Genomic DNA, 27,335 nt, shown 5'->3' with positions numbered 1-27,335 from the left:
GCTTGCAGGTAATTCCATCACTGCTGGCCCCTGGATCACTCTTAGAGTAGCAAAGATTTAGCAAAACTCCCTTCCCCCATCTACACTTGAGTTCAGCTTTATCCAGATTCTAAAATTTGTTCTGCCTTGAGTCTGTCATTTTGTATGACTTTGTGGGGTTTTGTTTTTGTTAATTTAGGAGCTCTCTATTTCCCGTTGGTGATCACAACTCAGAGGTAGTAAGGACTCTGCTGTAGAGCAAAAGAAGGGAATTTGGGCAAAATCCCACTGGACTTTAGTTGACTTAGTCCAGAATCCGTCGTGTGTTTCTGGATTGAATTATTAGCAGTAACAGCCATTTGTGCAATAAATGGAGCCCAAAATGGGCTCCTAAAAATAGTAGTGGAGGAGAGGTTAGTTATTTTGTAGAACACTGCAAACAGCCGAGGGTTGTGCTTCCATGAGGGCATGCTCTCCAACTCAGCGACGCCTGCCAGCACTTCTGCTTCCAAACCTGCCAAGAATGGTTTGGTGGGATCGTGTCTGACCTGCACAGATTGTCCAAGCTTCAGACACTGTTTTCAAGTGTTCATGGTGACTCGGGTGTTCTGTAGTTCCCGTGATCTCGCTTGCTAGTACTTTCAAAGGACCTGAGCTAAGAGAGTGGCCAAGTAAAAGTGTGTTAACCTACATATCTCACCTTCTGCTGGAAATTAATAGACAGTTCTCTGTTCGGTTTTAGCAACAGGAACAAGATCCTACCAACTTGTATATTTCTAATTTGCCACTGTCCATGGATGAGCAAGAACTTGAAAATATGCTAAAACCATTTGGACAAGTTATTTCTACAAGGATACTACGCGATTCCAGTGGGACAAGTCGTGGTGTTGGCTTTGCTAGGTAAGCACGCTGCCCTGTCTTCTTGTCAACAACAGTAGCTCTGCTATGTTTCCTGGAAAATAAAAATTGAGCAAGAAGAGAGAATTTAAGCCAGGGTTATAGGAGCCAGTTGTACCGTGAACTTAAATTATGCATAAAAAATAGTTTGCATTTTTCCAAATCTTTTGGAAGCTCATTAGGATTCTTGAACCTGAGGACACTAAATATTTGGTGACTTAGGGCAAGGAAATACCACATGAGCAATAGTTCTGCAAGTATGTTTCCTTAATAATTTGACTAATTAGATCAAGATGCCTAAACTTCTTAAAAATAACAATCTCAGGCTCCTAAATTTCGTAAATAAATTGGTATTTTTGTCGCATTAGATGGAACTTTGGTTCATCATCAATGTGGTCAGTGAATTAGATTTTTAAGTGAAATATTTCAAACACTCAGAAAAGTACAACAGACACCTGTCTAACCACCAAGTGTTACACAAGTTGTAACGTTTTACAGTTTTTGCCTAGATTTTTTTTTTTTTAAGAAGTAAAATGTTGCAGATATCTAAAGTACCCTCATTCCTTCCATCTTATTTTTATCCCTTCCTCCCCAGAAAGGATACTTCCATGTAATGGTTAGTTTGCTTCCTTTAAAAACCTTAAACAAAAGAAGCTTTGGTTTTTGACGTAGTTGCAATCTGAAAGCCTGCGTACAAAAACTGATTTTACATCATTTAGCAACCTATTAATACTGTGCAGTAACCGAAAATGTCTACATGTCTTAAAGTATTGACTTTGATTTTGGAGGGGAAATTGCTGACGTTTTACTTTCCTATACATTATCCTATTTGATGACAATCGCATCTACCACAGGCCTGTGAGATCAAGAAAGCAAGCACTTCTCACTCTTTCACATATAGGAAAATTGAGTTAAAGAAAGGACTTTTCCATTGTCACAGGGCTGCCAAGCAATGAAGCAAGGTCTAGTACTTGGTTCTTCTGGCTTTCAGTCCATTACTCTTTCTGTTAGGCGAGGTGATTTTATAATAAAACTAAGATATTCTACAGGTGGAAAGTCACCAAGGCCAGCATCCCCAGTGTGCACATCATGGGTTAAAAGGACCCAGGTGAAACAGTGAAAGGCCCAGCGCCATCAGAAAATTGTCCCTCTGTGGGTGTTCTTCTGAAAGCAGATCAAGGACTTTCATTTCTGTATCCAAAGATAGAACCCAATTAAATTCTATTGCTTTTAAAAACTATTAAAAACCACCCATTAAAACCAAGGTGCAACTCTTCTGGGTAGTCCAGGAGCGTAGTGCATTTTGAGCAGATTATTCAGTGTTTTTTCCATTAAAGAAAAATAAATCAAAATGATTTAATTCCCCTGAAAGGTTTCTCAGGTGTTCTTAGCCACCTGCAGATGTAGAATAAGTTATTAGGCTCCATCCTTTAATTCCTCCTCTAAAGCCAAGATGACAAAGAAGGTACATAATTGACTTCACTAATTTAATTTTAAACTTCAAGCTAATGAGAAAAACCTGTAAGACACATCCTCTGATTAACACCAGTTCTTATCATGACTTTTGAGTCTGTCATTTTTTTGAATATGTAAAAGGAAAGACCATCTTTAAAATGACCAATATCCCAGCAGCACTAAATACACTAGTATTTTAAACTGGTATTTTTATTTTTAATTCACTATCATGACTAACAAAGCTATTGTGTATTGATTATCAGTTTTCCTACAAGTGGGAAAAAATTATACATTTCCTATGCTTGATATTAAACACTCTTTGTATAATTTATTTCTTTTATGATTCTGAATGTACTGTGTGGTTATCAAGTTTTTATTTTACTCTGGAAGCACACAAACAACAGTTAAATAAAAGATAGAATAAACCCACTTTTTCCTATCATTCACATTTTTGTTAGTTTTCATTTGTATCCAATAAACCTATAGGATTGTATTCATGTGTACAGAACAAAATGAAAACTAAGATATCTCTGATTATTTACGTGTTTTATTTTTATGTATAAATAGGATGGAATCAACAGAAAAGTGCGAAGCCGTTATTGGTCATTTTAATGGAAAATTCATTAAGACACCACCCGGAGTTTCTGGTATGTTGTTTGTCTAAAATTGTATCAGTAGTCTTTTGTTGTAGGATGTGGTGACTCTTATATCAAGAACAAAAAACTCCTCATTTAGCTCTTTAAAATTTATTTCTTTGGATCTACAAATAAGACTTCAAAATTCACTTCTCCCAGCTGTTTAAATATGAATGGAAGCATAAAGAAACAAACTTATGGTTACGGGGTGGGAGGGGGCATAAATTGGGAGACTGGGACTGACATATACACACTACTATATATAAAATAGATAACTAGTAAGGACGTACTGTATAGCACAGGGAGCTCTTCTCAATACCCTGTAATGACCTATATGGGAAAAGAATCTAAAAAAGAGTGGATATATGTATATGTATAACTGATACAATTTTCTGTACAGCAGACACTAACACAGCATTGTAAAGCAACTATACTGTAATAAAAAATTCTTTTAAAATTCAAAAAAAAATGAAACGTAAGCTTAGGAAAAAAAAACATATATATATATATATATATATATATATATATGAATGGAAGCAGACCCAGTGGTAAGGAGGTGTGTGACTTGCAGAGCATTCAGAAGCCGCTCCTCCTTGGATGAGGAAGCCATCCTCTAACTCACCTCATCACCATCCTCAATAAATATTCTGTCAGTCCTATCCGTTGAGGACTGTGGTACTTTCCACCCCAGCTCCCGCCTTCGTTCTGGAAGATGTCAGCGTGTGTTACCCCTCCCCCTTACAGTGCCGGGACTCAACTTCTGTGGCCCCTCCATCCACTCCTCTGTGGCCACTTCCTCCCATTGCTCTGCCCCGTGTTGTCTTGGCCGAGAAAACACTGCACCTCAGGAGCTTTTCATTCCAACATTACACCCCCCCTGACTCCCACTAAACCTGGTCTGAAATACAGTGGGCTCCAGCTTGATCAGACCCTCAGCAGCACTGCTCCTCACTCAGCCTCTCACCCTTTCCTAAATAGCAATTCTCAGTTTTCACCAGCCTGCTCAGCCCTCTCCCTAAACTGCTCCCACGCCCCAATCCTAAGGAGATGACTTCACTTCCCTTTAATCAGGCTGTCCTGTCTTGCCCTTTCAACAGCTTCCTCTGCTGCCATTGGGTTACTGTCTGCATAGCGCCCTGAGGACACCCACCTGTACGGCAGCATTTAACATGTTTACACGTGTCAGTGCACTAAACTAAGCTCCTCGAAGGCAGAGACTGTTTTCTCATCTTTCTGTTTTCATGCCTAGCTCAGTACTTGAACCATACTAAGCACCAGTAACTGTTTGTTGGTTTTGCATAAATTTCACTTCACTATTCGCCAAGACAACACTACCTATTTACAAGCTAGCGTGCAAGCGGCTGACCACAAACTAGAAGACGTTTCCATTTGTGCGTGTGTAACTAGTGTTCAGTGTTTATTCTTCTGTAGCTCCAAGGTTCCATCTTTAACTGGATGGCTGATGATTATGATTAGGGATCCACTTTACTTTTCTGTATCCAGGTGAGTCTCACTTCATAGAAAATCTATTTATAAGTGTGTGCAATACCACAGACTAACTGCATCCTTTAATACCAAAATCTGACAGCATACAGTTTGCATGGCTGTATGTGAGCTTGAGCTAAAGCATAAAGTACAAGGCCTAGAAGTACGCTCTTCCAAGGAACTCAGCCTTGTGAAAGAGCTTCCTTTTCTGTTTTTTAGGTCAGTTTTGTTTTTCCATCCACAACACTTGAGTTGAAAGAAAAAAAAGAAACGAGAGGGGAATGTTTTTACCTTCCAACCAAGTAAAGACAAGGGAGAAATTTCATACGTGGGAGGCTTCTGTCAACCTTGCCCTGCGGGGCCTTCCAAGGCCCCTGCACACAGCTGCCCCCTATGTCCTCCTCGCTTTCCATGCCATCCTCAGCATAGGCAGAACCCCAGAGTATTATATTAGTCCCTTTGAAGGGCTGCTCACCCACCCACCTGTGACCTCGTTACTTTCTCAGCTCATTCTTGCATGCAACAAGGAGATTTCGAGAAGGAAAAACACCCCAGCACACATTTGTTTCGATGTTGTATCAGTCTAAGATAAGATCTACCAGCTCCCTGAATGAAATAGATCTCAGGGTGTCACGAATTGAGGTTGGACAGTTTCCTTTCTTCTCCAAAGGACTTCATGGTTGTGTCATTTAACTGTTCTCTTTGAAGTAGGTTTGAAGACGCTTGGTCACACCCATTCTAGGAAGAAAAAGACCTTGTTTTCCAAACCACACGCAAATAATTGTAGGATTCTCTGCACCTTTGCAATGAATAGTTTCTTCCAAGTAGTGCTAAGTGTCAAAGCGAGCATAAGAACCAGATGGGCTCCTTCTCCATGGAGAGCATCCGGGCAGGGAAGACAACTGTGCAATCAAGCTGTTCCCTTGATTCTGAACCAGGACTTAACTTTATGCCATTTTCTGATGTTTGATGATCTCTCACATGTTTTAGTCTTGGTTCCCAACTAGACTGCCTGTTCTTAGCGGCAAGGGCTATGTTTTATATTTTAATTTTGTAGTAGGCACCAAAAACCTGTACATCACCCTATACCAGCAGAGGTCACCAAGCGGTTTCCAAGAGCATTTTTCACATAGAGCTCATCACAAGAATCGTGGCTATTTTGATGGCCTTTTTGGATAGCTTTTGCCTTGAAGTGAGGTTGAGCTACTTTTTGGCAGGAGTTTGAAACGTACAATGCGGGATTGGGAAGCATGCTATTCCAGTGAACCCAACCTTTCCCCAAAACAAGTCTCCAGTGGACTCGAGAACCCACAAAAGAATTTGAAACCACTTTCAGCTTCTCTGGATTGTTTTTTGTACACACAATACAAGAATTATCTTTGACTACCTGTCTGTTTATTAGATGCTGCTGTCTCCCTTCCAGTTACCTGAATGGCTGCTGTCACATGGCTTTCCCCGTGGAATGCATATGATTATTTTCAGTAGAACCAGATGAAAAACAAAAATATTGTCAGGCAAGGGTAAATTGAATGCGCCTCCACTTTAATGTTTAAATAATGTAGGCTCATTGCTAGGCAGACATAACATTTCATAAATACAGTCAGGGGATGGTTTATTTAGTGATGCAAGTGGTTTAGCTGGCATAAGCAGAATTATCCAGGATGGTTTGTGTCAGAGTACTCCGATTCTTGCACGACTGGCGATTTGCCTGTGACACTGGAGCCAAGTATAGGAAAGAAACCTACATTAGACACAGTCCCCAAAAGACACTTTCTTTTGAGGACTGAAAAGAAAACGCATCGCGTGAACAGTGCGATGAACAGTAAACTGAATGTAAACTCATCGCAGGACACTCTTAAGAAAGTCTCTAGATGGCAAAGCAGAGAGGTCAGCTGTGCACGTGAGTTGTCACTTCTCAGATGCCACCCATCCATCTGCCAACACACTCTTTTCATACCAGGGTGATGTGGCTGGGTTCCCCCATGCCTGGCATACCCCACCCTGGCCTGGGGCCTGGTACATAATGTAGTATATGTTTAGAGTTCCATAAAGATCCACTATACCACATCACAGTTTTTTATACAATCTGCTTTCTGAAATCACTTTTTAAAAATCTTGTGCTTTTGTGTCTGATGTTACCACATTTTCAAAAAGGCTTTATCTTATCTCAGATTCTTCAAGTGTACATTATAGTTTGTGATAAAAAAGTTGCTCAGAAGGCCGTTCCTTCTGTCCTTCCCCCCCCACTCAGTCTCTCATTTTTCCCTGAAAATGTTGAAATATTGTCATCTGTTTGGATTTACCTTGATTTCGAGTGCTAGCTGGTTTGCAATAAGTCAGACTTGCTTGGAAGGACCCCAACAAGGGTAAAAGAAGCAATGACTTCTTTGTGAGACAATCTAGGTGAATTCCACAGAGGTTTAAAATAAGTACGTCCCATTTGCTTGATAAAAATTCCATTATGGAGAAATAGGATGGTGGTGGTTTCCCGCACAGTGAACATTAGAAACAAGAGATGGGTAGAACTGATGTCCAAATTAGGAGACGTGCCCAAGGCAAAAACACTGTCACTCATGACCATGATTCAGGGATTTGTCTGAAAAATATTCTTCCAGTACCTTCCTGGAAGAGAGTACAGTCTCCAAGAAGACTAATGCACATGGCATGTTAGCTGGAACTCTCCTAGGGCTGCTTGCCCTGCACCCGTTGTTTCTGCCTCTGTGGGAGACGCGCACGACACACACACCCCGTGGACAAAGGCCACGTGTATATTCAGTGCTGCAGGAAGCAGTACGGTCACATCTCTCTTTCTGGACCTCTCCATGGCGTGAATGGAGTCTGTCCTTGTGTACTAAGGGCAGAGAGTTTTTAAAAAAAAGAAGTGTCTTTTCACTGGATATGTGAGCGCTTGTGAGATGCCCAGTATTGTGCGGGCATCACTCTGCCACATCGCCCAAAGCTTTGCGTGTGTCGTGGAGGAGCTCCAGTGAAGTGCATATGTGATTGCTGGCCTACTCCATCCAAAGACCTCAGCTTGTTTTACATCTCCTTTCTGTGTTACTTTGACTTTTCAGATTGGGTACGTGCCCAGCAGGGCTTGAAAACTGCTCTTACATTCTGGAACGTTCTGTGTATAGGTAAAATTGTTAGGGCCTTGTCCTATGCCAGGAGGCAGAAAAGGTAATGTTTAGGGGAAAAGTTACAAACCTAGTAAAAAGCCTGGAAATCTTACAAGGGTTTTTTGTTTTTTTTTTTTTTTTCCACACTGTATTTTATTTTTACAAGAGATAAATGGACTGACACCAAGCATCTTACAAGGGTTTTTATTGCCCGTTTCATTTCCCGAATGTTTGGCTTAAGCATTATTAACTCTGTTAAAAACAGAAACGTTTGGCAACTCTAGGACAAAAGAAATACTTGAAGACATGTGGAATGTTCCTGGTACCTTTAGGACAATGTGATCATACCTTTGGGATCGTGATGTGTTCATGTCTCTCTCACCCAGTATGTACAGTAGAGCAGAGTCTGAATGCATGTGTTGTTGAGATGTTCCCTCCAAGGGCTGGAATCTTACGAGTAAATCATTGCCATGAAAGCAAAAGTGCTGGAACCATCCTGGGAGGCCAGTGGGGTGTGAGGGCTGTCTTGCAGATCCAAAACTCCAACTCATTCTCTACCAAGGAGGGAAGTCTGGTTTTTAAAAAGTGACGAGGGACCTCAACTAGAAGTGTGCCAGTGTTTGTTTTAGCTGAAGATCCTTTGAGTGCCGTGCCAGGCTTAGGAGGAGGCTACCTTCAGGCAGCTGTTACCACCATGGATCACACCCAGCCTACAGCAGGCCCCCTCCAATCAGCTTTACACCTTTCCACTATCAGGTTCTGCCAGAGAGGAACAATAAATAGTGGAGTAAGATTTTATAAAAGCATAAGGATCTTGGGTGGAAGATGTAGGTGTTACTATGAAAACAGTTTTCTAAAAGGCATTTGCCAGTAACTTCATCCTTAACTACAGCTTGAACATTTCTTTATTCTATGTGAAGCCAAGGCAGCAACTATAGCCAGCTCTTAAATATCACAGAATCAAACTCCAGGGAAAACAGGCCAGTCCCTAAAAATGTTTATAACTTCTGAACCAGAAGTTCCTCTCCCGAGAATTTATCTTGATAAGTCAAAGGTAAGAGGAGGAGCCATAGCTCAAAATTTGAGCTCCTCCTGTTGTCATAGTGATAAAATAATAGTAACTAATATTCATTGAACTGTTCTATGCACTTTGTGTATGTTAATTGTAACAATCTTTTGTACAATCTTAAGTACTCTTATTATCCCCATTTCACAGATTATGAAACCAGAGATGTGCGTGGAGTCACTAGCTAGTAAATGGCAAAACCAAATTTCAAACCCAGGGAGACTAATCTAGAGCCAGTATTCTAACCACCGTAGAATCTGACCGCCAATATCGCGTGGGCACTGGAATCAAAGAGATAAAAAAGATAACACACACAGATGTTCATACGGTGTTAGTTATATTGGCACTGGAATCAAAGAGATAAAAAAGATAACACACACAGATGTTCATACAGTGTTACAAGAACAAAGAAACTATACATGATCCCTTTTCAAACAGAACATTATGTAACCATTAAAGAAAAGAAAAAATTCTATAACAAGGTAGAGAAAGGTCCACAATGTAAATGGTAGAAGAAAAGGCCCTATCCTTGCAAAAATGAAAAATAAATATAGACTTAGAAGAGTAGTAAATATAGAATATTAAAATATTTATTTTGGAGTGATGGGGAAGTATTGCGTTTTTGTTTTCTATTTAACCTGGCTTGAATGTTGTTTAACCATTATTTTCCTGATAAGTAAAGCTGAGTGGGAGATGGAACTACTCTATCAGGGTCAGGAAAGGAGGAGAGACAGACCCTAACAGAGCAGGCGTGGGAGTGTAGGCATCTGCAGAGAGAAGCCGGAGCTCTGCCCTGTGGTAAGAGGACCGCAGGGTTTGGTTAGAAACAAATAGGGGACTGAAACAGGAAATGATGCCGTGCACGCAAAGAAGGGATAGTATTTATTGGATCCTTAGGTTGAAATTTTTAAAAGAGCCCTGGATAGTTTCTTGCATGTCATTTAGTTAAGGAGTCTTGAAAGTAGCCAACAGTTTCAGGAAGAAAGCTAATTACGGCTGCTGAGTGGACTACTTTTCTACAACGGATCGAAGAGCTTCTATCGAGGGCAGTCTATGCCTTAGAGACTGTTGACTGGGATAAAATACTGCATAGCTAGAAGAATGGGAGTTTGGGAGTAGCGGTTTCTCCAGCTGTTAGAACTTGGTGAGGAAAAGTTCCACTTTGTTACAAATACAGAGAACTCGTAGTCCTCTGAGCGGTTGGATTAGGTAAGTGAGGAGGATATCTGGGACGTGTAATCATGAACTACAGTGCTTAGTCAAAGCAGGCATTCTAGAAGTGATGCTTCATGTGGGTGTCCGGGGAAGACAGTTGAGCGCAAGTTACTGTAGAGTTTGAGCTTCAGAAGATGGGTAGGGACACGACTTGGTAGAGATGTGCAGTGAGGCGTCGTGGGCACCACCCCTATGGCTTAGGAGGGACTGTTAGTGCCACCCGTCAGGCATTGGTAAAAGATCGTCCCTGTCGAGGAGGGCACATTGGAGAATCCAGTAATGCAGTTACCTTAGGTGGCTCTTAAGAGATTCCCCCCCAAAATATCAGATCAGTGCTTGCATGTGGCTCTACCACAGTAGTTAAGCTTCTGGAGGTACATGTTCTTGTTGGTTCTGATGAACAAGAAAATAACTTCTCTGTCTTGGCTGGTTAAGGACGAGAATCTGACCTGAGAGGTTTCACAAGACATCTGAGGCACACCCTTTACAAACCCCAAAGATCCTGATTCATTAAGGGAAATTCAGCCTAGAATACGTTGCATATTTGGCAGAATCAATCAATAAGGGGTGATGTTATGAAACATTGTATCATAAATGTTTTTGTTAGAACTCTTTGCAATTATTGTTTTGCTCAATAAGGTGAAGAGTTACTAATCTAGAAAATTACCATATAGAGGATACAGTTTGACGGTTAGAAACTAATTTTTTTTTTAAGGTTAATATACCCAAACTTACCTGTTGATCACAGTCATATTACAAGTATTCATGGCATGTCCTTTTCTGCGTGTCAGGCCTCCTCAATACCTCCCTTCCACAAAGAACAATCAAGGAGGCCACCTGAAGGATCTGTTCTGTAGGAAAAGCTGACATCACATAGCATCTCCCAGTCTTTAACCTGGAACCTGGGTATTAGGCTCCAAATGCAAACTGGAGACTATTCCCTGGTCGAGTAAGCCGCAGCATATGCCAGTCAAATTAGGAGCTCTCATTTTGTAACCATCTTGCACTCACTTAAAAATAAGTGGGCCATGACACAGATCTGGGTATGTAAGTTTGGTTTTCGATTCAAAAATCTAACTGAAATCCTCTGACTCTTGCTCAATCTAATGGTAACATAAATGTCTTAAAGAAATCTTCACATAGTTGCTTTCCTGGCACACATGATACAATCTTTGTAATAAATAGGTTATCAAGAATGCTTAGGTATAAGCTGTGTCTCATGTCATCCAAGTTCAAGGAGCGGCAGCTGTAAAAGAAATATAGCTGTTCCTGTATCAGAAGTGTTTCACTTCTGCTTGGCATTTTTATTAAAAACAAACATTGCAGTAAACAGTGCTCTGTCCCATAAATGGCTAAATGGCCTTAAAAGATTGGGGATGCTCTCGTCCCCATTAGACTGCAAGAACTATGAAGTAAGACCCTGTTTTATTCACCACTGTATCCCTAGTTCTTCACACTATACCTGGCACATAGTAGGCACTCAGTAAAACTTTCAACTGCTAAACAGACCAGAGAAAACTGTAATAGAGGGAAGAAGCTGTTAGAATTTTATATTGCGTCACACACACAGAATACTGGGGTATTCCTGTTCCCCAGAAGCAAGGAACCAACAACTATCTAAAAACTGTGTCATTTCTACTGGTTATAATTCTTTAAAATGAGAAATTAATTTTCCTAAGATACGGGACACCTGCCAGTAGACAAACTGTTTTAACTACTTACCTTTTTGGTTTTAGAGGAAGGAAAAAATCTTAATGACAGCACAAAATCATGTAGCAAATGCAAGTCATTTTTGAAAGATTCAACTACATTCTGTTCCATTTGTTTCATTTTAAGTGATATATTTGCAAACATGTCATCGCTCACTTTATGTTTACCTCCATTTTTAGCAAGCTTGATTGTTGCCTGAAATTGCTTTTTCTTTGACGGAGCTTAGTGTAGATGAATGAAAATGTGTTGGAATCACCTTCCCACAGATAGGGAAGGCCTGTTTGGCCTCTCAGCAAATGTGCAGCCCTGGCACTCGCCAGGGATGGCTACCCAGCTGCTTCCATTCATGCCTGCCTGGGCAGCCCCGGTGAACTTCCAGAATGAGTCCGACTTGGTCGCCTTCTTTCTCTGCTAATAGAGGAAAATGGTGCATTTGCATCACTTGCTGTGCCAAGTAAACTTTTTTTTTATTTGAATTTCGGTCTGGGAGCTAGTCTTTATAATGCCTCTAGATAGAAGCAGTTCCCCAAAGTGAAGCCCCACAAAGTGTCAGCACCACAGAGTTTAATCTCTCTCTCTTGTTCCACAAGGTTATGGGGAGGCAGATTCCTAAAACCTCAGACATCATTGGAGAAAACATTTGATGCCATAAGGACCTTTCTAGGTCGGTGGAGAGTGAGATCTTGTTTCCGGGTTCTCAGTTTGTCCTTAGAAGTCAAGGATGAGGCATCCCCCCTACGGCAGACAGGCATTCTCCTTCCTTCCACTTGAATGCTGTCTTCTCTCGGCCTTCATTTCCATCTGGCCCTGAACGGCCCACTTGTAGAATTAAAAACATCGTCAGGGGTTAGAAGGCTCTCTTGTTTCACTGCATCCATTGACTTTACCTTCTGTGATTGTTAGTGAAGGTGGAAATTTCCAAAAGTCAGTATCTTTTTTTTTGAAAAGACAGAGAATGTAGTTTAGGAATGTAAGATTTGGCCCCTGTCCATCTTCCATCACACCCGGTTTGCCTTAAATGGAAGAATGGAAGTTCCTCTTTCTGGAAATCGGCGGGTGGGGGAGGTGTAGGAGTCAGAAGGGAAGCCCGGGGCGTCTCACCAGACACATGACAGTTTTGCTCTCACCTCCTGGCACCCATAGTACTACAGCTGCCATTCAGAGAGCTCACACGCCAGCCCGTCCCTCTGGAGCAGTTCACACCAGGGAGAGGAAACAGGAGTGCCAAACCATGGCCCCGACAGCCTCGAGGAGGAATTGCAGTTGCGTTTTGGGTGCATTTTGTGTTTCGGCAGAGGAGTATTGAGAGGCACTGTTGTTCCCACCCTGTCATTAGCGGGTGGGTAATAGTGATACAAAATAAGAGATGAATTAGGATAATAAGAGGCAAAGGAGAAAGGAATAAATTTTCCACAAGTAATATTTTTCTCTTTATGGTTATTGAACTTTGAAACAGAACTTGAAAGTAGTAATCATGGTTCCACGGTAGACAAAGGACAGAATGTGAGAGCCAGACAGGAAGGTGTGATTGTCTTTATTACATTAACTAGAAACATACGGAAACAAGCACAGCTTTGAGGAATACACTGCTATTTCCATTCAAGAAAAATTTTTTTAAAAAAAGGAAAAGTTATGGGTGGCCTACTATGTCATCGCCTTTTTTTTTTTCTTTTCTTTTCTTTTTTTAACTAATGAATCTGTATCCCTGGTAAGAGAGTCTGTGCATCTTATACATCTTTTGCTTTCCTTTGTTAGTTTCTTGGGATCATTTTTTTGAGGCAGATGTATAGTAAAGCAACACCAAGTGGGATGATTAAAGGCCCAGAAAAACCTTTAAATAGGGTGGGCAGGTGCTTTCAGCTTTCTCACAACAGCTGTCTTCCATGTTGTATCCCCCAAATAAACAAATAAGACCTATTTGTATTGATTCATTGATTCAGCCAAGATGTAGAAAGCGCCTGCAACATGCCAGACACTTACTTGGGCACTGGGGATAGGAGTGATGAACAGAAGTCACTGCTCCCACAGACCTTCCACTCTAGAGGGGAAACAGACACCAAACAGATAGCCACACTCACGAAGTGTGATAAATGCTCTGAATAAAAATACAGTGTGAGCAGTATAAAGGGGGGCTTGTTCTCTACTGGAGGAAGTGAAGGCTGCTCCGAGGAATCGTAATGGAAAGCTATGGGAGCACTTTTAAGTGGCGATGGGGAGGGTGACACAATCCTGTTCACATTTGAAGATTTACCGAAATGGAATTAGAGAGGGCCCAGAGTGAAAAGAAGAGTATCTGCACCTAAAGAATTACAGAAGTGAATCCAAAAATGCCTTTGCTTCCTCGAAATAGCTCTTGAAATGTTTCATTACGCTCTGGTTTGAACACCATAACTAATATATTCTCTGTACAGTATTTTTCACCAGTGGATCATCTCCTAAGGGTCTGAGTAAACTTTTGCCTTGAAGTATTCTATCCATTCCCTTAGAGCACCAACACTGCTCCTATTAAAAAAGAAATTCAGGGACTTCCTGGTGGTGCAGTGGTTAAGAATCCGCCTGCCAATGCAGGGGACATGGGTTCGAGCCCTGGTCCAGGAAGATCCTACATGCCACGGAGCAACTAAGCCCATGCACCACAACTACTGAGCCTGCACTCTAGAGCCCGTGAGCCACAACTACTGAGCCTGCGCTCTAGATCCCGCGAGCCACAACTACTGAAGCCCGCGTGCCCTAGAGCCCGTGCTCCGCAACAAGAGAAGCCACCGCAATGAGAAGCCCGCGCACCGCGACGAACAGTAGCCCCGCTCGCCACAACTAGAGAAAGCCCGCGTGCAGCAACGAGGACCCAACACAGCCAAAAATAAATAAATAAACAAACAAACATGCACACACGTATATTTTTAAAAAATAAAAGAAATTCAACTGCGTTTTGTCACTCGTACACACGTAAAATTTTGGTTTCCTGTTATTTTTCTCTGTTTATTCAGCTCCTACAGAACCTTTATTGTGTAAGTTTGCGGATGGAGGACAGAAGAAGAGACAGAACCCAAACAAATACATCCCTAATGGACGACCGTGGCATAGAGAAGGAGAGGTGAGACTTGTAAGTCCTCTCTTGAAACTTCAATGGGGTGTGTGATCATGAAAGCTACGTGAATGGTTACACAAGCAGCATCTTGCCTTGGCCGCCACGCTTCTAGAATAGGTGCCAGGATTAAAACTTTATAATCCAGATAATGTCACATAAAACTCTTCCCGGTGGGTACCGTGCTAAGAGTGGTGATTCTCCCGATGGACACATAGATGATGGAAACAGCTGTGTTTACCAGTTAGCTACATAAAAAGTAAAAGAGCATTTTAAATCGCTGTAAGAAATGCACGAGTGGTTTTTTCCTCTAATGTCACGGTTTCTTAGGTTTACATTTTAAATTATTCAGAAATTACTTGAAATATTATTAAAATAAACAGTATATTTGTCATTGAGGATTTTTTGCCTAATAATAATGGTCTTTAGAAAAAAAAGAGCTCAATTTCTTAATAAGAATGTTGGCCCATCATTCCCCCATATTTATCGTAAATGGATTGTTCTTTTGTTTTTGTTTTTTTAAGTAACATACTGGTTCAAGAATGTCTAGGGAAGTGCCGTCCAGTAGAAATGTTCTAGAATCTGTACTGTCCAATGATGACCACTAGCCACTTAAGGCTATTTATTTGAGCACTTGGAATGTAGCTTGTATGGTAGAGGGACTCAACTTTTCATTTCATTTTAAATAGCTGCTGCCTGTGACTAACAGCTACCATATGGGACAGTGCCGAGCTACAGCTTAATTCTCGTGTTGAGTTTATAATTACATTTGTCTAACGGAAGCTCTCAATTTTATCAAATACTACTAAACTATCACTGTTTTATGTTGCCATGACTCTGAGAAATGGAATTTTTAATTTGTGCCTTTGCAGATGAATGTTTCTTTTTCTTTCCCATAGGCTGGAATGACACTTACTTATGACCCAACCACGGCTGCTATACAGAACGGGTATGTCATTAAGATAAATACATAATGGCTAGAGGGAAAATGTGAAAGTGGAAAATATCAGATGTTTGTTCCGTGAATGATTCTATTTAAAGGATTACTTAATAAAGGCTTTTGTGTTTGTTCTAGATTTTATCCTTCACCATACAGTATTGCTACCAACCGAATGATCACTCAAACTTCTATTACACCCTATATTGCGTCTCCTGTATCTGCCTACCAGGTTTGTACCTTTAGGATTCATCAAGAGTACGACAACTTGCCAACCTTGAATCACTGCTACATTTTTATGTGTCTTAAAATTTTGAACATTTATAATGAAATTTTAAGTCAAATGTTATGCAGCTTGGATACCCAGTTTAGAATCAGCTGCTTTTTATTTGACAGAGTGATTTACTTTTATGTTCAGGAGAATGTGCAACGAGGGGAAATGGTTGTCAGTTGTCAGTCCGTGAAACCATAGCATTTTAGAATTGGGATGAACCCAAATAGTTCCTCCACAACAGGCCCTGCTGCTGGACACCATGTGTCCCAGAAATTGAAACGGAAAGAGAATTGCCGTTAGGTAAAATACAGACTAGGTGTGCACCCTTGCCTTTGTTAATTTGTCAGCAGGAACCAACAAAAGAGCAAGTAAACATGTTAATAAATAAAGGCGTGTCTCTGTTAGGTAACATGAAATGAGCAATGCACTGAGATTTGAGGCCAAAAAAGAGAGGTGACTCCCTGTTTATGTTATTTTGTGAACAGGCTTTACCCTAAACTCCCAGCTTAGAACCAAGATCTCATTAAGCACCTTGTTGTAATGTTGATTTGGTTTTATTGCAGGGGTAGCTCCTATTCTCCATGAACCCCGTGTTGGTGCACATGTACTTGTCCTCCCGTATCAGAGTGCCTCTCACAGGGTTGCCGCCTTGGCCCAGACAGGGGCACTCTAACGGAGTCAGTTACAGACATGGGAATACACTTTTGTTGACTGTTGAGATCCTGTGTGACTAAACTAAACTTCTGTGTATTCTTGTTTTTAAAATAATTGAGTTAGTTATTGTAGCCCTGGTTTCTGGGGGTAAGGGACGACAATAATAACTGTGTTATTTCACTTCTATAAGCCTCAGTTTCCTCATCTTTAAAATGGGGATAATAATAGTTTCCATCTCATAGGCTTATGATAAGAACTAAATGAGATTATCTATATAAAGAGCTCACCACAATACCTGGCATATCATTAGCACTCAGTAAATGTTAGCTACGCTTATTACTATCATCCTTTACATCCAAGATTAACTGGCTGGTAAGAGTATATCCATTCTGCTTTTTTAAAATAATGGATTGGTCAATGTAAGCAATATCATAAAGGTGGTTCTGTCAAAAAGCATGAAAGTAGCTCTGGATAACAAAGAGAAGAGATTAAATGCACTAAAACTGAAGTTGTAAAGTAGCATTCACAGCCTCCCTCAGCTCCTAGGTTCTTTTCACTTCCTTTCTTTGAGTCGTCACTCATTTTCTTTTATCTCTCTGGGTTGTTAAGTTACTTACGCTGGTGCTTCAGTCTGCTAGGCATAGCACTCACTCATTTAATGCCTTTTTAATGATTTTGAACTTAAGATTTCTATGTTTTCCTTTCCTGTATGAGATTCAATGAGATCTGCTCTAGTGCCTTTTCCCTAATTAACAATTCATATTTCTGATGTTGAAAAGTAGTCTTCTTTCTTAACTATCTGAACTTGGAAACCTCTTTATGTGTACCACTAAAAATAGGGACAAGTCAGCTTATTCTCAGACAAATGAAAGATTGTGCATATTAATTTGAATGTATGCAGCTATAGATGTTTACAGCTATGAATGCTTCTCCTCACCACCTCTTTTTCTCTCTTTAGTATAAAAGCAGTGAGCATTTTGGCCACAGAATTATTTCATAGAATAGAAAAAAATTAGGAGACCAGGGTTGTTAATAGATTTGATAGACCTAACTGGAAACAACATTTCATTACAAAGGCCTGATTTCTTCTCGTAGGCAATCTGTGTTTCCCTAAGATACATGTGGAAATTCATTCCAATTGCCTGGCACTCAGTGCCGTTACCTTTTAGACTGATTCTTAACCCTATAAGTTCAGGAACCCAGTGGGGTCAGAATATGGGCTTTAAGTGGTCTGTGATTCTCTTAAATTGTTTGCAGAATGTCACTTGTATGTGTGCAGTCAGTTGGGGAGAAAAGGTCTATTTCCTTCATCAGGTTTTCAAAAGGATTCATGATCCAAAAGAGGATAAAGAACCAATGATAAAGAGTTCACAGAACATAGATTATTATTCCCATTTTATAGTTAGGGAAAATTGAGGAATAGACATTGACAGCAGCAGATTTGTTGCTTAAGGAAGAAAATTGGATTAGATGTCATGACTTCCTAACCCCATAATGATATAAGCTATTAGATTATTAGGACCACTGGAATTATACCCAAAATGGGTGCATCTGGCCCAAATTGGGGTCTATAACGGGAGCTGCTCGCCTCCCCGTGATATATTCAGTGAAGGCCTTGCACTCATGTTGGAGCAAGCCTTTCTCTGCTAAACCACTATATGCTCATACAATTGGATTTGAGAAATTGGCATCTGCAAGAAACCACCAGTATCCCAATGGGGAAAGGCTGCAGTCCAGATAACTGAAATGTTAACAAGGCAGAAGCACTTAACTTTGGTCTGCCTTAGGTGGCAAAGGAAACCAGAGAAAACAAGTATCGGGGCTCTGCTATCAAGGTAAATCATAATACATTCTTCCCCCATGACTCTTCCCCATATCCTCTCTGTAGAACCTCTGAAGTTAACAGTAGCGGATGAGATACAGGAGGGTTTTGTTCTCAAGAATTAGAGGCAAACTTATTTTGAAATCACATAGTCTCAGGAAAGCTCTGGGCATCGAGAAACGGGCTGATAGTCTTTCTCTGGGGTGGCAGAGACTACACATGCTTTCTTTCCTGCCACAGAACCTGACTCTCACGTCTTCTCAATCCAGAGGGTCTACTGTATAGATGCCCTTTTGACTGTAGATGTCAGGATCTAGTTACTGAAGTTTAATTTCCTAAATCTGGATTTCAGATTTTTATGTTTCACACTAACTAGAAATTGTTGACTGCCAGACAAGATTTCTGAAATTTAATGTCCTGGGTATAAAAAGGGGGTTGAATTTGATTATTCTTTTTAAATAAGCACATACTTTAAGGATTAGTTTCTAATAAGATGTGCTGGAATTAATTCTCATTGCTCTGTATTCCTAAAGCACCTACGTTCATATCTTGATTGTAATTCTTTTCACTATTTCTTTGAGTTGTTTACTTGTTTATCTCCCTTGCTTATTAGACAGTGAATTTCTTGAGGGTGGGGCCTGTGTCTTCCTTTTTCTCTTTGGTGCTTGATACTCAGTAAATACTTTTTGAGTGGGCAAATGGAACTTGGTTTTAAATAATCATTTCATCCTATTCAGAGTGACCAGTTTGTCAAGAACCCTAACTGCCTTAATCTTTTTAATCATTGATAGTATTGTTTCCTTATTTTCCTTCTGTAGATCTTAACATGATTAAAAGAGCTCTAGAGAAATAGGTAGCACTCTAATGGAAATCAATGTTTCTTCCAAAATCCTTCCTTTTCCAGGTGCAAAGCCCTTCTTGGATGCAGCCGCAACCATATATCCTACAGCACCCCGTAAGTTTTTCATCTTAATGGCTTTGTAGTTTATAAGTAAGCTATGTATACGTTAAAAACCATTCTCTGGGTTTAAACCATTTGCCCAAAGATGGTGTAGGATTTGGGAGATTTTAAATATGAAATATGAGAATGAGTTCATTATAAAACTTTCACTCACCTTGTCTTAAAATAAATCAGTGGTTGACCTTAAGTCGAATTCACAATCCATGAGAACTTAAACGTAGGAGATTGTTCCATTGGATGTTTAAATTTTAAAGTTTTAAAATTGCTAAATTTTTAACCATACTTAGGATGAAATAGCTCTCATTTTTTACATTCTGTTGAATGCAAATATAAAGTGTTCAAAATTGACCTAGAGTTTTTCATTAGTGTTAGCCTCTCCATGGAAATTATAAAAAAACTAAAGTAGTAACAGCGACTTTGGTAAATAGCAAAGGTGATTTCTTCAGTGACACGAGCATGTGTTGTACTTATGTATATATTACATTTTTTAAATTGAGTGAGTTACACTTCACCTTATTAGGTAGTATAGTTAATGTATTTTTCAGAGATACATAAAATCCAGTTTGTGGAATTAAAACATGGGTTTAAAAGTTGAAAAATAAAGGTGGAGAACAAAATCACAAAAAAGATCAAGAATGCCTAATGTAATAATCTAGATGCTTGCCATGAGGAGGCCGCAAATTTGGCCTAAGCTTTCTAGTAACCAGTGCAAAATGGGAATCTTAATAAGCAATACAGTTCACAGTACTTATAAAACGGATCAGTTGCTTAGGAAAAGCACACTGTTTTTGGCCTTAAAATGAGACGGGAATTTCTCTCAGGACAACTTCCTAAAGAGGAGATTATGCAGTGTTAGGCCAGGCATGTGAAACAGCAGAACAGGGACACATTCTGAACAGGAAGTTGCTGAGATGACTTTGAAGAAGCAGATAAAACATGTTTAGTTGATAACACAGGAGAAGAGCTCTCTGATGCTATATGTATGTGTGTTGTGTGTCTGTATAAACATACACACGTATGTTTCTACACACACACATCTGCACACGTACACCCACAAAGCCACACAAACGCCTATGGCAGTCTGCATCCCGGGTACTCTGTGCTGTCCTATTGGGGAATGCTGGAAATCAGCTCACTTTTCATTTGGGGGCTTCCTAGTACAGTAGCTCCTACAGGTGAATGAGGAAGAGGAGCAGGAAGCTCCTTCTGCATATTCTGGGCTTTTGAGTCATTTCCATGTTACCACACACTTTTTGATGTTGCACGTTAAAAATTTTAAAGGAAAAAATTTCTTATGAAATATATTAATAACAAACTACTTCTGACATGAATCTATATCCTTTGGGGGAGAAGGGGTCAACTATTAACAGACAGAGGCAGACACATCTCTGAGTTGAACAACTTTGAGACAGTAGTGGTGTGTGCAGAAGGCTCCTACCTGAGGATTCATTCCTTCTCCCCGCCCAGATTTAGACTGCCTGCAACCAGCATTAATGCACCTGCACACCAATCTTCGCCCTCAATTGTGTATCAATTTATCAGTAAATAACAGTGTATTTAAGGGATGAGTTAGGTACAGTGATACCAAGAACCTAACATTAATATTTGTAGGGTGTATCAGAATAATTGCATGCTCAGGTAATCAGGTGATAGCAAAAGTGAGAGGAATGCTATAATCCGTAAGAACATTACAATTGGATAAATGAGAGAAAATGCAAAAATCCAGAAATAGAACTAATCGAATTTCATACACAATTAATGTACCATTAAGTAATCATTAAAAATGATGATAATGACAGCAAGGCAGTAAGGTAAATATTTATAATGGAATGTTAAGTTATAAAGCAAAACCCAGGGGCTTCCCTGGTGGCACAGTGGTTAGGAATCCGCCTGCCAATGCAGGGGACACGGGTTCGAGCCCTGGTCCGGGAAGATCCCACATACCACGGAGCAACTAAGCCTGTGAGCCACAACTGCTGAGCCCGTATGCCACGACTGCTGAAGCCCATGCACCTAGAGCCTGTGCTCCACAGCAAGAGAAACCACCACAATGAGAAGCCCACGCACCGCAACAAAGAGTAGCCCCCGCTCGGCGCAACTAGAGGAAGTCCGAGCACAGCAACAAAGACCCAACGCAGCCAAAAATAAATAAATTAATTAATTAATAAAAAAAAAAAAAAAGAAGAATCCGCCTGCCAGTGCAGGGTACACGGGTTCGGGCCCTGGTCCGGGAAGATCCCACATGCCGCAGAGCAACTAAGAGCATGCGCCACAACTGAGCCTGCGCTCTAGAGCCTTCAAGCCACAACTACTGATCCCGCGTGCCACAACTACTGAAGCCCGCGTGCCTAGAACCCGTGCTCTGCAACAAGAGAAGCCACTGCAACGAGAACCCGGCGCGCCGCAACGAAGAGTAGCCCCCGCTCGCCGCAAGTAGAGAAAGCCCGTGCGCAGCAACGAAGACTCAACACAACCAGAAATAAATAAATAAAATAAATAAATCAAAAACAAAAAAAAAAAAAAGCAAAACCCAGGATATGAAATAGTTCATGTGCCCTGGTTGCAACTCTGTAAAAACATGCAGAGACCAGAATCTGGAGAGTGCTACCCTGACCATGCTAACAGCTGTGTATTAGAGACAGGCTGGGTTATACGGGTGATTTTTTTCACCCCTCCTCTCTGTTTTTAACTATATTTAATTTTATTTTTGATGACCAGAATTTTTTCAAATGAAATCAAAGATTCTAAAATTGGATTATTAATCATATCTGAATCTGCTTCCCTCCCCTGGCACCAAATTGCAGTTGCAAGTTCTGAGAAACACTGAGTGAATGAAGAATGTGATCTTGATCCTAACAGCCTGACCTTGAATCAAATGACTATTTTTTTTAACATTTTTGGACGAAACACTGTATTTATAATATTCAACATAGTATATTGTTTTGTGGCTGCATGAAACATCAACTGTCATTTACTTTAAAAAAAAAAATTAAGCATTTTGTAACCCTGGCCAGCCAAAAGTAGTTTGCGTTTCCTGTCACACCCCATAGTTCTCCTGTGGACTAGCTTGCTTTACAGTTAACTGAAAGTAAAGGGAGAGGTATTTAACCGAAGGATTTCTGTGAAGTGGATGCTCTTGTAAAAAGTCTCAGGAAGCACAGTCTAGACCACTTATAAGAAATCATGACACCATTTGCAAGTTTGAGGGCAGGTTATTTTAGCTTCATGTTCCTCAGTAAACTAAGGCATTTCCTTTGCAAAAGGTGGTTCCAGAATCTGCACTCCCTCCCTCAGGTTGTCTCACTTCCTCTGTCTCCGACTCCCCAGGGTGCCGTGTTAACTCCCTCAATGGAGCACACCATGTCACTACAGCCCGCATCGATGATCAGCCCTCTGGCCCAGCAGATGAGTCATCTGTCACTAGGCAGCACCGGAACAGTAGGTGGCAAATTAATATCATGTGTCTCAGCAAACAGAGGAGGGTAAATTAATTCAGCCTGTGTCTTCCTTATCAATTATAGACTCTGTAATGTCAGAGATTATGTCTGATCCCCTCTCTCCTTCCCACATTGCCTTTCACATAGTAAGTACTCGGATGTTTCTTGATTAATTGATGAACTAAAAGTCTGTCCTCTGGGTATCTATCTCTCCTTTATCAGAATATAGCATCCATACAAGACCACTTCTAGCCCTAATGACTAGTATCGTTCATTCACCCTGGCAGACCTGGTCTCGTGAAGCAAAAAATGAAGGTGATTCATGGCAGTCAAGGCAGGGAATTTTTACTCACTTATTTCTTCTTGTATGGATTTTGGGGGCACTGAATCACAATCTTAGTATTGACTTATTTCCTCCAAATCCAGGGACTCAGTTGGGAATTGGGGTTGAACTAATCCCAGATTCACTTCCAGGGTTGATATGTGTAGTGTTTAGATAGATGGTCAGATGGCCAAAGGCTTTTAATCGATGGTAGCTTAAAAGAACAAAGGGTAGTATTTTCCTGGCTTACATTCACAGCCAGCAGAAGCAGCTTGTAAAGGCTAATCCAGGGCCACACACATCCAGTGAGAAACCTCTCCTGCCTTCGGAGAAGGATGACTGTCGGCATCAGGAAAGCAAGGGTCCATTTCCCATTTTTCAGTGACCTGCTAAAGATGTAATAGGTCATTTACTTCTCGGGTCTCCACCTATGGAAACAATTCTAGGTACTGGTTCAGGGGGCTGCTGGAAACTCATGAGGTCCTTTGAGAGAGAGACCTTCTAGAATAAAATAGCACGTTAGGGATGGTGAATTACCGAGGACGAGAAACTGTAGTGACCGTCGCCCGTGGCTCGTCGTTGGCCATGCTGACTGTATTCTTCTTTTCAGTACATGCCTGCCACGTCAGCTGTGCAGGGGGCCTACCTGCCACAGTATACACACGTGCAGACGCCGGCGGTTCCTGTGGAGGTTGGTATAGACTGTCCAGTGGCCATTCTGGCAGTGAATAATTTCAGAAATGGGTTAAATAGAACTCAAAGAAGAATCAATCGAAAGTCAGACATTTGCATAAAGAATCGAGTTGAGAGGGAGTCTATGCCTAGAGTTGTTTTCAACTATGAAATATTCTCTGCATACAAGTTAGTAAACAGCATCCAAGCCACACCCCCAAGACTCCCAGAAATACTGATATTTTCTAGGCTTGTAGCACATTTCATACCCCTTCAAGGCTCTATCTTGTCTCCTGTAAAATGACGCTTAACAGGCAAATTAAGATAAAGCTGGAATTTGCAACCCTAGTACCAAAGATTATGTCAATAATAATAATTACAAAAATTGACTTGTTATCATTAAGATACTTGGAAAAAAATGTTTCAAAACTGTAACAGGGATGAGGAACAAACCATACCTGTTTTTATAGAGACTTAGTAGAGCTAAATAACTCTTAGTTCTTGTTATGGAAGATACTGTTATGATATTGATATGGAAGAAGTCTGACATTTGAATTCAAGTTGGACAGAAAGCACAGTGTTTTCCTGCAGAGTACCCTTGAAATTCCAAGGAAATTCATCAACCCAGTCGATCCCCCCCTGCTAGGCAGATCCCATAGGTTCCAATTCCAGAAACAACCCTAGGACTGTGGCTGGATTACAGGGGAGGTGGGATGTGTTTTGTTTTGTTTGCTTCTAAATGATTTAAATTTGTGCAATTATTGATAACCACAGTTATCAGAACCCACAGTCCCTTATCTGCAATGCTGGAACAAACAAATCTGAAACGAAAAATTTTCCTTGTAACTACTTTAGCAAAAAACCTGACCTGTGACAGAACCCAAGCTGAACTGATGTAAGACAAGATCTTTACCCCATTTACACTGCATATTCATACCTTTCAGCACAGACCTATTAATGTGTTTGATTATGAGGTACAGCCCTAGACCCCACTGGGTATAGTCTCTGATGTACAGCATATGCATACCATGTTTCAGATTCTAAAATCTGAAAATACTGAATTCCAAGTCACATCTGGCCCCCAAAGGGTAAGAGATTTGTTTGGTAAATTGCAGCTTGAGATGAAGAGGCAACTCATAAAAGTTAAAGGAGGTTCTTTGGGTCTATCAGACATTTTAACTTCTTAGGGAAATAACTTTGAAGGCTCTATGTGACATTAAGAAAATCACTTTTAAGGAGTGCTTGTTTTTAAGATGTGGGACTCAGTCCGACCTAGGTAACAGAGTTTGGATTTCTTTGCTCACATGTCTCATCTATTCTGCTTTGTTGTAGGAGGCGAGTGGTCAGCAGCAGGTGGCTGTAGAGACGTCTAATGACCATTCTCCATATACCTTTCAACCCAATAAGTAACTGTGAGGTATGAGAGAAAGGTCTCCATCACTATAGGGCTCAAGTCAAGGAAAGTCTGATTTTGTATCAAAATGGTACTTTAAACAACTCAGGTCTGGTCACACTGCTTCAGTCATGGCCAGGGAATCCAATGTTACTGAAATGTTAAAATCAGTGATTTTGTGGATTTGTAGATAAGTATTCTGTCCAAAAATAACAGTGCCTTATATTGAAGTCAAATGTGTATTTACTCTCTCTTCCTCCCTACCCACCCCCCGCCAAAAGATTGGTAACATAATCAGACAGCACCAGGTACCAAATTCGTCCTACAATACATTTATATATATTTTTTTATATTATATATATATATTATATGTAATATATATATATTGTTTTAATGCTCACAAACTAAAGGAAATATAGCATAAGATTTTGCTTAATCTAGCATTACAAGATTAGCAGTATATTGACTATGAATCTAACATGGCTATCCTTAGATTGAGAGATTGCTCTCCCAGCTCCCACTTGGACCACGGATCTCAAAACTAGTCACTCTGCCATGCAGATTGCAGTAAAACAGCTGTGTGGAACTTAGAACACCTGGGTTTCTGGATTGCTCTGGTGAAGTATTTTGCAGGTCCCAGATTTGAAAGGTGGACTCGGGGCATAGAAAGTGACCTCAGTTCCAGAGTTTGCATTTACTGGCCTACCACCAGCAATGAGCAGAGCCTTTCTCAAACACATATCTTTAAAACAAGAAAGAGATGACAAAGCTCTGGTATATTACACCAAATGTACAAAAGCATTTTTTTTGTTTTGTTTTTCTCTTCCAGGTGTACAGAAGGGTGTGCTTAAATGAAGAAGGTTGTGAAGGCTGAACAATCATGGATTTTTCTGATCAATTGTGCTTTAGGAAATTATTGACAGTTTTGCACAGGTTCTTGAAAACGTTATTTATAATGAAATCAACTAAAACTATTTTTGCTATAAGTTCTATAAGGTGCATAAAACCCTTAAATTCATCTAGTAGCTGTTCCCCTGAACAGGTTTATTTTAGTAAAAAAAAAAAAAAAAAAAAAAAAAAAACCAACAAAATACAAAAAGATTTTTATCAAATGTTATGATGCAAAAAAAGAAAAAAAAAAAGAAAAAAGGAAAAAAAAAAAGAAAAAGAAAACTTCAATTCTCTGGGTATGCACAAAGACCATGAAGACTTACCCAAGTGCATGACCGGATTCTTGTGGTTTTGTTCATTTTGTGTTTCGTTTGTGTTTTTTTCAGCTGTATGAAATGGGCTTTCTGATGTTTAAATAGTCCAACTTCACCCCTGGTGTTCTGTGCTTGCAGTGTGAGTGTTGCCGCCAGTGTCTCTTTCCTTAGCTTTCCGTTTTCCTTTCCACGTAGTGTGAAGTGTCTTATCCTTTTCTATGAATTCCAATTTGCCTTAACTCTTTTGATGCTGTAGCTGTTTCAGTAAAAGTTAGTTCAAACTAATGATGTAGAATGCTTTGACCAAATGGGCTGGTCTATTATGCCTTGTAAAACAGCAGCATAGGGCTTTTAAAAGGTAGTCAATAAAAGTTGCTGAAATTTTGGCTTTTTTAAATATGTAGTAGGTGTTTTTAATGATTTTTCACATAATGTGTAAGGTAGTGAAATGCAAGAAGGGAAAACTGTTTTGTGTGAAACACATTTTCTGACTGGGGAACTTTTAATAGGGTAAATTGTTTGTAAGGCTGTACGCCAAGAGTTTCCTCTGATAGTTTGACTGATTTAGGATATCTGCTGTATGATGCAATGTAAAGTCTTTTTTGCCTTTTTTTCAGGAAAAAAAAAAACAACTAACTTGATGTTCTAGATTTAGTGTAGGTAGCGTAGGGGCAGGGGGTGGGGGGAGGGGAGGGAGTCACCGAATGTTTTGTCCTTCCTTTATACTAACGATAGTGCTTTAGAATGAGAATGACGCCTGAGATCTGGCAAACCGAAAAAAAAAACACAAATGTTGCTATTGCAACGAAATGGCAAAAGCTAAAAGTAAGGATTTATCTTCAAACATAAGCTGAGATATGAATAGAAGCAAAACGATTGGCTACTAGCTCTCTCTATCACGTAAATTTGAGAAACAAAAATTACTTGGCACTTTTAAAGGTAACTTCACCAAAGACCGAAGAGCCAGTAACCAGTAGCTCCAACTTGTCTCAGCATCACATCTTCTGTGCTC

General features: G+C 40.3%; 1 protein-coding gene across 13 annotated transcripts in view; it reads left to right on the top strand.

Annotated features, from left to right (window-relative positions):
• The window catches only part of RBMS1 (RNA binding motif single stranded interacting protein 1), a 206,735-nt gene extending 180,518 nt beyond the window's left edge, over positions 1-26,217 (top strand). For 5 of the 13 annotated variants that reach the window (XM_082465144.1, XM_082465139.1, XM_082465143.1 and 2 more), the window contains exons 5-15: positions 722-879; positions 2,899-2,978; positions 14,549-14,664; positions 15,546-15,595; positions 15,722-15,815; positions 18,299-18,346; positions 19,238-19,288; positions 22,622-22,732; positions 23,664-23,744; positions 25,058-25,142; positions 25,948-26,217. In XM_082465144.1, coding sequence (XP_082321270.1) covers positions 722-879; positions 2,899-2,978; positions 14,549-14,664; positions 15,546-15,595; positions 15,722-15,815; positions 18,299-18,346; positions 19,238-19,288; positions 22,622-22,732; positions 23,664-23,744; positions 25,058-25,135 — 867 coding nt within the window. In that variant the 3' untranslated portion in view covers positions 25,136-25,142; positions 25,948-26,217. The remainder of the gene's footprint in view (positions 1-721; positions 880-2,898; positions 2,979-14,548; positions 14,665-15,545; positions 15,596-15,721; positions 15,816-18,298; positions 18,347-19,237; positions 19,289-22,621; positions 22,733-23,663; positions 23,745-25,057; positions 25,143-25,947) is intronic. The other 8 variants (XM_082465148.1, XM_082465147.1, XM_082465149.1 and 5 more) reach the window with 4 other exon arrangements.
• Positions 26,218-27,335: the final 1,118 nt, after the last annotated feature.

Source organism: Balaenoptera physalus (assembly GCF_965194825.1).
Source record: "Balaenoptera physalus genome assembly, chromosome: 6".
Lineage (NCBI taxonomy): Eukaryota > Metazoa > Chordata > Mammalia > Artiodactyla > Balaenopteridae > Balaenoptera > Balaenoptera physalus.
This window is presented reverse-complemented; position numbering and strand designations above follow the sequence as displayed.